Source organism: Euleptes europaea, chromosome 16 (assembly GCF_029931775.1).
Source record: "Euleptes europaea isolate rEulEur1 chromosome 16, rEulEur1.hap1, whole genome shotgun sequence".
Classification (NCBI taxonomy): Eukaryota; Metazoa; Chordata; class Lepidosauria; order Squamata; family Sphaerodactylidae; genus Euleptes; species Euleptes europaea.
In genome coordinates this window covers 30,149,317-30,162,583 of record NC_079327.1, presented here as the reverse complement: position 1 = coordinate 30,162,583, position 13,267 = coordinate 30,149,317, and the positions used below count along the sequence as shown (strand labels likewise).

General features: G+C 44.6%; 1 protein-coding gene across 1 annotated transcript in view; it reads left to right on the top strand.

The window, feature by feature from the left end:
- Positions 1 to 13,267, top strand: part of NCK2 (NCK adaptor protein 2) — a 64,999-nt gene that overhangs the window by 45,776 nt on the left and 5,956 nt on the right. Inside the window, exon 3 of the mRNA XM_056861753.1 lies at positions 8,366 to 9,087. Within this exon, the coding sequence (XP_056717731.1) occupies positions 8,366 to 9,087 (722 nt within the window). The remainder of the gene's footprint in view (positions 1 to 8,365; positions 9,088 to 13,267) is intronic.

Here is a 13,267-nt window from a genome sequence, read left to right as displayed (position 1 = left end):
TTCCCCTATGGGGAAGCCTCTGAGGAGGCAGCTGGGAAGCCTCTGGGGAGGCTTCTCAGCGGCTCTGCCCCAGCCGCCGCGGTTCATCCCCCCTTCCGGAATGCACTGTTACTGACTAATGATTTAAATTGTTATTTCAATTGATTTGATTTAAATCAAATCCACTCTGCACTTTGGCAAAAGAGACTTTTGTTGTATAATAATGTGCTGCCAAAATTGAGTTTCTGTTTTATATTCATGTGTTTTTGAAAGGGACTTTTAATTCATTTAATAAAGAGTTATTTTGTTTAGCACATTGAGGTTTGCCTGCTTGTTAGTTCTGGGGAAAGGTATTGCTGTGTCTGTCAAAAGTATTTTTGAAACCTGAATTTCTAAGACTCAAGTGTATTTTTCTCATTGTAGATTACTGATTTTGTTTAGTGTTGCTGAGGCTTATGTTTTGTTTCAGAACATAAAAAGATAGTCTAGGTAATGTGCAGTGGCACAGGGACGGATTCCCAAATCATGAACAGTCGTCCATTGTATTTGAAGCTTCCACAGTATTCCAGAGGAGACCTAGGAATAGTTTTTCTATGAATTTTCATTGGATACAGCTGTTCCTTATAATACAAATTAATTAATGCACGAGGGTACTGTTTTATAAACTGTTGACTCCCCTTTGTTCTTTCTGACTAAACTGGGATGCCTTCTCCCATACAAACCTACTTGCTCACTCCGGTCATCCTTGGAGGCCCTGCTTTGGCTGCCCCCCACCATCTGACGCTAGACTGGTGGCAACCTATCATGGCACCAAAACTTTGGAATGCCCTTCCCATGGAGGTTCGTCTGCCTCCCTCTGTCGATGTCTTTCAGCAGGAGGTGAAGACTTTTTCCCCGCTCTGAAGGAAGGGCATCTTGATCTTTGGGTGTTTCTCGTCCATTGCTAGGGGTAGGCAGGACTAAACTAACAACTTCCTGTCTCCTGGCGAGGAACACCTCCCCTTCCAGTTCTTCTGCCTTCACTGGGATGGCGTTGAAGCCATAGCTTCTGCGTAGGTCTAGTGAAATTAGGTTAGAATAGATTTTCCTTACCTTGCCGTATCCAATTGTTTTCCCTCCCTACCCTCACTCTCGTTTGGGTACGTTTGTTTTTTAAATTTAAGCTCCCGGCTCTGCTGACCATCAGCTGAGCCGCGAGAGAAACAGCTAAGCTGCGGGAAAGACGCGGCAAACAAAATGGCTGCCGGAGAAGCTGCATCGGAGGACATCGAGCTCCTTTCTGATGCAGATCAAGAATTCGCCTTAAAATCTGCTCCCGCCGTTAGCCGCCCTGGCGGACTATCGGAGAGGGAGACGGGAAAGTCGCCGCCACCATCTACTTCGGCTGGAAAATCGCTGAAGAAAAACAAGTCTAATGGCGGGGAAAAAGGTGGCAGCTGCAAGCGCCAGCTTAAGCAGAGTTCCGCTTCGACCTCTAAGGTCTCCGCCGGATCCTCTGCTGCGCCTTTGGATGTGGAGCCCAGGATACCTACAGAGGGTAAAGTAACCCACCCTTCTGAGGAAAGGGGATCCCCCAAGAACCCCATGTTTGAACCAGCAGGGTTACCCTCCTCAAAGACTCCCTCAGCCACTTTCTCAAGGGTTTTCATATAGTTGGACATCTTCCCCTGGGTCCTCAGTTATAACTGAACCCATGCAGGAGAAGCCTGGCTACAGCAAAAGTGCCCCCTCTAGGCAGTGGCCCACTAAGGCAGCTATGAAAGCAGTGCCAATTATCCAAGAGCAGAGAAATGAAACCTACCAAGAGCAGAGAAATGAAACCTACCCTGTGGATAGGGATTCTGGGGCTGACGATAAGTAGGAAGGAGAGTTCGTTTCAGACGAAGAAATCCCCATTGTTCAAGAACAGCAGCCTCGGCTGTTCTGTTCTGATGATTTCCAGCCTCTTTTGGCCAGGGCACTTTTTGCTTTAGACCTATCTGATGAAGCTGAAGTTCCTGAGGAATCTAAGCCTAAATCTAGACGTAAAGGTTCCAAGGAATATTTCCCACAATGTGAGGCCCAGACTATTAACGTCCCCTTACCAGAATACTTTGAAAAAGTTATTAGAGCTGAATGGGACAAACCCCTACATAATAAACAGTTCTCTGGCAATGCCAAGAAACTATATGATATGGCCTCATATGCAATGGATATGTTGGAATTGCCTGTGGTAGATGCTCCTATCTCTGCCCTTCAATCCTCTGACATCCTAGCAGAGGACGGAGTGGGCGTTATTAAAGATCAGCTCGATAGGAAAATGGAATTTCTTTCCAGAAAGGTGTATGAGGCAGCTGCACTATCTATTCAGGCCAATACCACAATAGCACTGATGGCTAGGGCTTCAAATGCCTGGATAAAGAAGCTCACTGATCTCCTACCCACCGCAGATTAAAAAAAAATAGCCGAGGGCCTTTCTCGAGTGCTAAAGGTGTACTCCTTTATGGAAGATGCCTCCTTGGACACAGTGATCTTCGCTGCTAGAGCGGTCGCCTCCAATACAGCCATTCGCAGGGCCCTATGAGTAAGGCCATGGTCTGCTGAGTATAGGTCCAAGACCATGTTAATGGGCCACCCATACAAGGGTGGCAAGTTATTTGGAGAGAGACTAGATAAGATGCTCTCCGAAATTAAAGATAAAAATAAGGCAATCCTTAAATCCCATAAAAAGGAACCCCGTCCTGGCCAATACTTTCAGTCCTTTCGATCCTACCATACCTTATCCAGGTTTAGACAGGATCAGAGACCCCCACACTGGGCTCCTCAGAGAGGGTCCTTTCGACGTTTCAACAGATTCAACCGCCCCTCACAACCACAGTCCTTTAGGGCGGACAAACCTGACAAATTCTTCAAAGGAAAAAAGCAGTGACATCAGGGATCCAATGGTGGGGGGAAGGTTACAACTTTTCCTTCCACAGTAGTGCCACTCCCAGACGGATGCCTGGGTACTACAAATAATTCAGCAGGGATATCGAATAGAATTTCATCACAAGCCTCCAGATAGCTTTGTCGCATCGCCATTCTACCGCAGTGCTGTAAAACATCAAAAAACGATGGAAGCCATTTCTCACTTGATCCGGATCGGGGCCATAGAGGAAGTACCTATTCAGGAGCATCTCCAGGGAGTTTACTCCATATTTTTCACAGAAAGAATGGGGACTGGAGGGCTATCCTGAATCTCAAATTTCTCAATCGATTCATCCAGACCAAACATTTTTGCATGGAGACACTGCTAACCATCATAGAGGCATTGCGTCCAAACACCTTCATGACATCCATAGATCTCACAGAGGCTTATATGCATATCCCCATCCATCAGTCCCACTGGCACTTTCTGAGATTCAACTATATGAACCTTCATTTTCAGTTCAGGGCACTACCATTCAGGTTGACATCTGCCCCCTGAGTTTTTTCCAAAGTGATGGCTATTGTGATGTTAAGGAAGGAAGGAATCCAAGTACATCCCTACCTAGACATCCTGCTCATATGCACCCCCTCATACAACCTGGCACTTCAGCACGCCACTCGGGTCATCACAGCACCGGAAAGCACGGCTTTCTTATAAACAAAGCCAAAAGCTTGCGAAGCCTGTCGCAGAGGATCCTACATCTGGGAGTGGTAATTCAGAGACAAAGCCTGCAAAATTGCGACGGTGGCCATGTCCACGGTAAAGTCATCACAACATCGACCGATGGCTCTGACAAGGCTCCTAGGCCTCATGGTATCATGTCTAGGCCTGATTCCTTGGGCTCGCTTCCACTCCCGACCACTTCAAGCAGCGCTGCGTCCATTCCAGCTGTTCATCACACACAAGATAGACAAGACCCTCTCCCTCAGTCCGGTGGCCAGGACGAGCCTCTTATAGTGGACCAAAGTCAACAATCTAATAGTCAGACAACTGTATCTACACGAACAGCCAGTCCAGGTGTTTACAGACGCCAGCCCCGAGGGATGGGGAGCCACGGTGGCAGACTCCTTTGCTCAGGGCGTATGGAGCCAGTCAGAAACATCTCTCCACATCAATCTCCTCGAACTCAGGGCAGTACGCCTAGCCCTCATCAAATTCCATGACCTTGTCAGAAACAAACATGTTCTAATCAGGACAGACAATGTGGCGACCAAGGCCCACATCAACAAGCAGGGTGAGTCTCGCTCCTCTCGCCTGCACCAGGAGTCATTGGCCATCATGATCTGGGCAGAAAAACACCTTTTATCTCTGAGGGCAGAACATGTACGGGGCATCCACAACACTCAGGCAGATTGGTTAAGCCGTCAGACCCTCCAGGAAGGAGAATGGATGCTGAATACTCAAGTTTTCCAAGCCATCACTAGCTGGTTTGGAACACCCATGGTGGATCTGTTTGCCTCAGTCCAGAATTGTCAGGTGGAAAGGTTCTTCTCCCGGTTCTACCATCTGGAAGCAGAGCAAGTGGACGCTGTTCTGATTCAGTGGCCTCCGGGTCTCCTATATGCCTTTCTACCACTGCCTATCCTTCCGAAAGTCATCAGGAAGATAAGGGTGGAGAAAGCGGAGGTCATCCTGATTGCTCCCAATTGGCCATGCCGCCCGTGGTTTCCAGCACTCATGGAGCTCTCCACCAGGGCACCTTGGCAGATTCCGACATCCTCGAATCTCCTTCAACAGGGACCAGTGATTCATCCAGATTCTGGATGGTTTCAGTTGACGGCTTGGAGGTTGAAAGGGCAAGGCTCTTAGCCCTTGGGCTTTCCATGGAGGTGGTGGGGACCATCCTTAAAGCCAGACGTCCTTCTACTGCAAGGATATATCAATACACCTGGAAAGCCTTCTCCAAGTGGTGTCACCGGAAGACAATCAACCCTATCTCTCCTAAGCTACGTCAGTTACTGGACTTTTTACAGAACGGTGCGCAGCAGGGTCTTAGAGCGGCAACCTTACAAAATCAAGTGTCTGCTATTGCCTCAGTCTGTCCAGATATTGATAGGATTCCTCTGTCCGGATATTGATAGGATTCCTCTGTCATCGCTCCCTCAGGTTAAGGCTTTTATTAAAGGAGTACCTCAATCTACCCCTCCGGTGACTCACCGCTTCCGTACCTGGAGACTGAACACTGTACTTTCTGCTCTAACCAAAAGTCCCTTCAAACCTATGAGAGAAGTTTCCTTACGATAAGTAAGGATGAAGACCTTATTTTTAGTTGCCATAACCTCTGCCAGGAGGGTTTCAGAATTGGGTGCCCTCTCTATTTGCAAAGACTTATGTATCTTTCACAAAGAGAAAGTCGTGCTATATACTGATCCCTCTTTCACCCCCAAAGTGGGTTCCCGGTTTCATCAGTCTCAGGAACTTCACCTCCCTTCCTTTTGTCCTAATCCTTCTACTCCCAGAGAGCGGAGCTGGCACACCTTGGACCTGCGTAGAGCTATTCATATTTATATATCTAGAACTGAATCCATTAGGAGAACGGAATTTATGTTTATCTCCATTTCTGCACCCAACAAGGGACTATCTATCAGCACATCCATTAGACCAGGGGTGGGGAAGCTTTTTCCTGCCAAGGGCCATTTGCACATTTATAACATCATTTGGAGGCCATACCAGGTGTAGATCTCCTGGTAGATCACAGCCCATTCACTGCGAAGTAAAGCCACGTCGGCCGCATTTTTCAAACAAGCCTTGACTGAAGAGATCTGTAAAGCGGCTACTTGGTCCAACGTGACTACCTTCATTAGACATTATCGAATCAATACTATGGCATCCGCCAAAGCGGCATTCGGCAGACTTATTTTACAGCACGTGGTGGAAGATGATGAGGACTGAGTTCCCACCCGTTATTTCATTGCTCTTGGAGATCCCAAAGATCAAGATGCCCTTCCTTCAGAGCGGGAAAGGTACATTGTTTACTCACCGAGAAGGTCCTTTCCGCTCTGAAGTAGAAGGGCATCTTGCCCACCCGGAGATGGCAACATCATCTTACAAGGGTGGACTGAAGCACACCAAACTGGCCTACGGATTCAATCGGCCTAATAATATTTTAGCAATACATATAGAATGGTTCTAAGTTTATCGTTCAGTTTATTGTTGTTTGTACTCCTTGTTTGTGAGTGCCTTTTCCTGTCTCTTGAGCTTGCTGTAGAATAACTGGAAGGGGAGGTGTTCCTTGCCAGGAGACAGGAAGTTGTTAGTTTAGTCCTGCCTACCCCTAGCAATGGGCAAGAAACACCCAAAGATCAAGATGCCCTTCTACTTCAAAGCGGAAAGGACCTTTTCGGTGAGTAAACAATGTACCTTTTTGTTTTAAAATTTTTAAATATTGATCTTATTTGTTACCTGGAGCTTAAGTGCCACTGAGTTACGTTGTGGTAGGGTCATAACACCTGAGTATTTAGAAGTCTGTTGCTTGAAACACCTGGGCTCCCTTTATCAAGAAACAATAGTCTCCCTAAACGTCATTTGCATAAATATTTATTACAGACATGGTTAACTGGAGACGTGTAAGAAACAGGAAGCAGAAGTCATTTGTACTATTTAACTGAATGATTTTCAAGGAAAAGGGGAAGAGTAAATACTGAATTTTGAGGCATTATTACATGGGTGAGAAACCTGCCTTTCTTGTGATCATGGATTGCGTAGCTGTAGCTGATAAGGAATCCCTAGAGGGTATTATAGTATACAAGCCCTCCAAAAGCACTCGTCACATTTTGCTAGCCTTTAATAAACCTTTGCAAATAATGTTGACATGTTTTTAATACTTCTACATGCTTTAGATAAGCTCAGAATTTCCCCAGCAATTACCATTAAAAAGTGCTTGTTCACGGTTTCTGACGAAGTGTTCTTGTATTACTTGAGAGGAATTTTTCTTCCCCCCTCCAGGGTGGACTACGCTTTATATAAATTCCAATACTTGTTCTTAAGTAATCATCCTTTACTACTACTGGAGAAGTAGAAAAGGCAAGAGTCCAGTAGCACCTTAAAGACTAACAAAAATATTTTCTGGTAGGGTGCCACAGCTCACTTCTTCAGATACAGCTAGAAAGTGAACCCATCTGTCTTTAAGTAGAGGAGAGTGGATTCAGACAAGCATTAGTATGTAAATGTTAACAGTATGTAAATGTGAATAGCAGGCGTGATGGGATTAGGTGTGGTATGCAGAAGAGTCTGTGATGTCCAGGGGAGAGATGATTTCTCCACACCCACTTTTTATTTACACATTGATAAATTACACATGCATAAATTGATCAGAATGCAGCTGATGTAGAACTGATGTACTCATTTACTGTAAAATTTCTAGTAAAATGTAAAAGTATAACCGTTTGTGTGTATGGTAAGGAAGTTATATTTCTGCTTTTTGAAAGTGCTATACTTTTGTATTCTGACTTCAATGCCATTTTATATCAGAAGAAAATTTTCCATGTGGCGCAAAGTGACCTGTAATCAAAGGAAAAGAAAAAAGTTTGTGTGTGTGTATGTGTGTGTGTATATATGTGTGTGTGTGTACACACACACATGTATATATATACATACACACACACACACACGCAACTGTGTGTGTGTTTATTTATTTACAAGAATTTGTAACAAATACTAAGCCCTCAACCATTAGTGCTGTAATAATAGTTTTGTTGTTTTTTTGTTTCTTTGTTGTTGTTTTGTTTTGTTTTGTTTCTTTGTTTTGCTTTGTTTGTTTTATGTGTTTATGTGTTCCTGTACTTGTGAACTGTGATTGTATTCATATCTGTTAATAAAAATTTTAAAAGAGAGAGAGAATAAGAGGAGAAGATAGGGGTGGGATTTTAACCAATTCCTCCTGCATCTCCTCCGTGCCATACAGCATTTTGTTCTGGAGGGTGCCTTTACCCATGACAGTGTCTTTGCTGGGGTCGGGAGTTAAACAGGAGGCTGTTGGAAGAAGGAGAGATGGAAAAGATCTGCTTCTAATTACTCTGTTTGTAGTAGCTTCAATCCAATTCATAATTCATAGTGGGAGTGATTTGTTTCTCATTTCGTGAACTGTGGTGGAGTCAGAATTAAAGGACAACATGGCCTAATGTGTAATGAATTTAAAAAACAAAATTTCCTTTGCCACACTGCCTGTATTTTTATGTCTATTCTATTGTGATCATGGAGAAAAATGTAAGGGCACATCAAAGCTCAATTTAGTGGTTTCCCTTCTGAAATGAAGAAGCGTCTTAAAATATTAAGATGTTCATTTTTTCCTGACATTTTTCTGGCATTGTAGCTCCTTTCTTCTTTGTCTTAATTGTTTTGTTGACAGATGTAGGAAGTAGTTGGAGGATTTTCCAGCCTTGTTCTCGATCAGATATATTTATTGAACATTCATTGGATTTTTTTTTTCATTTTTAACAGGTTTGGGTAAAACAAAAAGGAAGACAAGTGCTCGAGATGCTTCTCCAACTCCTAGCACTGATGCAGAGTACCCATCTAATGGCAGCAGTGCTGATCGGATTTATGATCTGAACATCCCAGCCTATGTTAAATTTGCCTACATGGCGGAGAGGGAAGATGAGTTGTCCCTCGTGAAAGGATCTCGAGTCATTGTTATGGAAAAATGCAGTGATGGCTGGTGGAGAGGGAGCTACAGTGGGCAGGTTGGCTGGTTTCCTTCAAACTATGTAGTAGAAGAAGTTGAAGAAGCAACTGCCGATTCACCGAGTTTTCTAAGTCTAAGGAAAGGAGCATCCATGAGTAATGGCCAGACCATGAAAGTGCTTCACGTTGTTCAGACACTGTATCCATTCAGTTCCGTCACAGAAGAAGAGCTCAACTTTGAAAAAGGTGAAACCATGGAAGTCATAGAGAAACCTGAAAATGACCCAGAATGGTGGAAATGTAAAAATTCTCGAGGGCAAATTGGTCTTGTTCCCAAAAACTATGTAGTAATCGTAAGTGATGGTCCTACCATTAATGCTTCCCATCCACCTCAGATAAGTTACACAGGGCCCTCTTCTACAGGACGGTTTGCTGGAAGAGAATGGTATTATGGGAATGTTACTCGACATCAGGCTGAATGTGCTCTGAATGAAAGGGGAGCGGAAGGGGATTTCCTTGTCAGAGACAGTGAATCTTCGGTAAGTTATCCTCACTTTGAAATTGGAAGTGTTGCAAGGTTCTTGATTTTTGATTTTGCAGTGCATACTGTGAGATAAATTAAAGTGCAGATATTCCACTATAGAAAAGAGAGCAACAGGATTAAAGCTGTATGTTATGCTAACACGGATCATCTTCATTCATCACTTGATAATGCAGCTTTTTTAGAGATGGGCAGAGTAAATATTACCTAAAGGTAAAGGTACTGCCCTGTGCAAGCACCGGGTCATTCCTGATCCATGGAGTGACGTCACATCCCGACGTTTACTAGGCAGACTTTGTTTTACGGGGTGGTTTGCCAGTGCCTTCCCCAGTCGTCTTCCCTTTACCCCCCAGCAAGCTGGGTACTCATTTCACCGACCTCGGAAGGATGGAAGACTGAGTCAGCCTTGAGCCAGCTACCTGAAACCAACTTCTGTTGGGATCAAACTCACATCGTGAGCAGAGCTTGGACTGCAGTACCGCACCTTACCACTCTGCGCCACTGGGCTCCTAATATTACCTAGATAGACTTAATTCACGTGCAATACAAAATAGTAATCTGATATTTGGTGCATAATCCTTGGGCTCTCCTTTGTCTGCTGCAGTACCCTGTCTCCATTCCTTCCCATTTGGACACTAGATTGGTATATTCAAACCAACCATAATTTGCCAGTTTGGTTAGAGAAAGGAGTGTAAGCACAGGCGGAGTGTATGCACTCGCAGCTTCTTCATGTATCACCAGATCATTGTTTGGTTTGCATCTTAATGGGGGACAGGGGTGGTGGACAAGATCAATTCCATTTTATGTCTCTAAAATAACATTGTTGGTGGGGATGGATGTCTCATTTGAAAAGAGGATTTCCTGTGAATGTAAATACAATATTCCTTCTTCATAATAATACATATTTCACAATAGGTTCTGTTTGTATTGATGCAGCTGCACTAATAATGAAGTATTGCATTAAAATGTTTAATTTAGTTTGATCTTAAATGTATAGAACATTCTTGGTATATTTCTGTGCTTTCCTTTTCTAATAATGCATTTTACAAAAATAGCCTTGGACACATAAAATTAGTATACTTTCTAAATTTGAGCAGGCTATGCTTCTGGCTCTTTCATATTCTAATGGCTCCAAAGAAACAGTTACCTTAGTCGGCTACTGTGGAGAAGACAAAGGCTCCAGTCTGAGGCAGACCTACTTGGCACTGATTGCGCTGAAGTCCTAACTATGCATAGGATTGCAGTTGGATATTCAGGAGGCGCCTTAAAGCCTGGCCAATTATTGCAGCAACAGCTGTCATTGTATGCAGTTGACTAACTACTAACTGCTAGGTGAGCTTGCTCTCCTGCTACTTCCTGTGGGTTCCACGCTAGGGCTCTCCACAGCTGTCTTATTGATTACCAAATGAAATAGTAAAAGAAGAAGAAGAGTTGGTTTTTATATGCCGACTTTCTCTACCACTTAAGGGAGACTCAAGCCAGCTTACAATCACCTTCCCTTCCCCTCCCCACAACAGACACCCTGTGAGGTAGGCAGGGCTGAGAGAGCTCTAACAGATCTGTGACTTGCCCAGGGTCACCCAGCTGGCTTCATGTGGAGGAGTGGGGAAACAAATCCAATTCACCAGATTAGCCTCCACCGCTCATGTGGGCGAGTGGGGAATCGAACCCAGTTCTCCAGATCAGACTCCACCACTCCAAACCACCACTCTTAACCACTATACCACGCTGGCTCTCTTTCGTTTGCATCTGTAAATCTTATCCTTGCTTATTTCAGTATTACTTATTTATTTATTTAAAATTTATACCCTCTACTTGTTAATCTTATAAACCAGTGTGACCCCCTGCCACTCACTCAGAGACCCTCCCACCCTCCACAACCTCTGTCACACAGGTTCAGTGTTGCTGGTAGGTCAGGCAGTCACAATTTGCCAGCCATGTCGCCTCTTCTAAAACATAGAGTGCTGACCCTTTCATGCACCAGGATCCCCCCACAAACACGTGAACATACATTCAGATTGACATGGGGAATTAGCTTGTGTGTTTGTGTAGGGCACAGCAAGCCAGAATCTTTTACCTAAAGAGATGGCTGTGAGTAGCAAGTCTTCAGGAGGAAAAGGATGACAGAGACCTGATTTAAATGGGAATATAGAGTTTATTGAGGGATTTGGTGCAATAGTGTGTGTGAGGGGGGGGAAACGTATCCTAAGCAAATACTAGCAGTACTAAACCAAAGTACAGACCTATTCCTTATCCCAATTAATAAAGCAACAACTTACAAATTTTCAGCAGGACGACTCCAGTTTGGAGCAGGAGTTAATCTTCAAGATAAAAGTGTGGAAAATGGGGAATAGTGGTTTGGAAAATAGGGGAGGGTAGATCGGGGGAGAGTAAAGATTACCTGTCCTATTTTGTGAAGAAATCAGATGGAAGAAGGAGGGGTCCAGTGTGTGTTGGGTGTCTGTTGCCGTTCAGCTGGTGTCAAGAATCAGAGACCCTCTTTCCTGGTTCTAAAGCCAGGTTAATTGTACGGTTTCTGGCCCATAGCATAAAATGGATTCTTTTCAACAAACAAAAGAAATACTTGAGAGTAGTCAGGAGAAAACTATAGAACTAACTAAATGGCACCAGGAAGGAGTTTTTTTAACTGAATTATAATTCAGGATTACAAAAGATGGAGATATTAAGGTGAGTCATGTATTGGGCAGGAGCCTTGGGAACAATGGGAGACTTTTGAGTTGGAGGTGCCAGACCGTCACAGGGCACTTGACGTCCAAATTGTGTTAATGGTCAGACAGGCATCTTTGTCTTCTTGCTTGGTGTGGCTTAATTGCTGTCATCCTGTTGGCACATCCTGATTTCTCCCAGAGAGGCGTCTTTGGGAGCATTGCTGTGGACTTTGTCCCAGGATCCTCTGCTGTGTTCACCGCTGCGTGGTTCCCTGGGACTTGCTCACGGTGTTAGTCTGGCAGTACATCCATTCAGGCTGGGAGGGAGGGTGTGCAGATGAAAGGGGCTGGCGACACGCCCTCTCCCTCAGAGACATCACCAGACAGGGTAGCTCATTCCCCTTTTTAACCATCACCCCTCAATCAGACTCTGCATGGAACTATTGGGGTTGGGACTCCAGTGTTGCTTCATTTGCTGCTGTCATTTATTCATATCCTAATACAGGGGTGTCGAACTCAATTGTTTCGAGGGCTGGATAGGACATGAATGCCGCTTGCTCAGGCCGGGCCATGCCTCACCAGCCCAGATCGAGAGTGGGGCTGGTGGCTGGCTCGCAGGCCGGATAAGAGTTCTCAAGGGGCCGGATCCGGCCCACGGGCCTTATGTTTGACACCACAGTCCTAATATATGTATATATAGCCCAAGATCTTAGTTTGTGCATGTGCACTTCTTTCCCTGAGACCATACACATCTACCCCACAGGCTCAAACAAACAAATTAACTTTTATTTATGGAGTGAATCAGGTAACGGATTACAAAGGTTCTTCATATTTGAATTTTTGAACCATAGTTCTGTTGGGGCATTTGGGATCCTCTGTTACAAACGGACGCTTTCCCCAGTCCACATCAGACTGCTGTTCAGGCTTACTGGTTTTCCCCTCTGCCAGTTGTGACTCCTAACTGAACCAACAGCTGTTTAACTGTCAGCCTCTCACCAGTATTCTGTCAGCTCCCATTGGTCGCTCTTAGGGAGAGGCGGAACCTAATCTGTCCATCGCAGCTCATCCATCAGATATATATCTTCAGTAGCAGGCCACAATTTAAAATGCTATGGCATACGGTTTGCCCGTCTGGACATATGAGCCTAGCTCATATCTTTCTCTCATCTCCCAGGAAGAAGTCATTGTGGGGATATAAACATGGCCGTTAACAGTGACACACGCTCAATGAGCCAGTTCATTTGTGTCTGACTTCTTGCTGTTAGCCTCTTGTCTAGAGTGAACAACGGTTTAGTCCGGGCAACTAGTTTGTCCCCTTGGACAAACTGACCTGCAACTTATAAACGGACTTGGAGCTACTGGTTTTTTAAAAGTTGGTAGCTGATAACTTTTTGTTTGTGAAACAACCTGGTTTGAACATTGATCTTTTCGTTTTGTACGTGTCCGGTTCTTATACAGTTACAGGCATACCACGGAGATACTGCGGGTTCGGTTCCAGACCACCGCAAT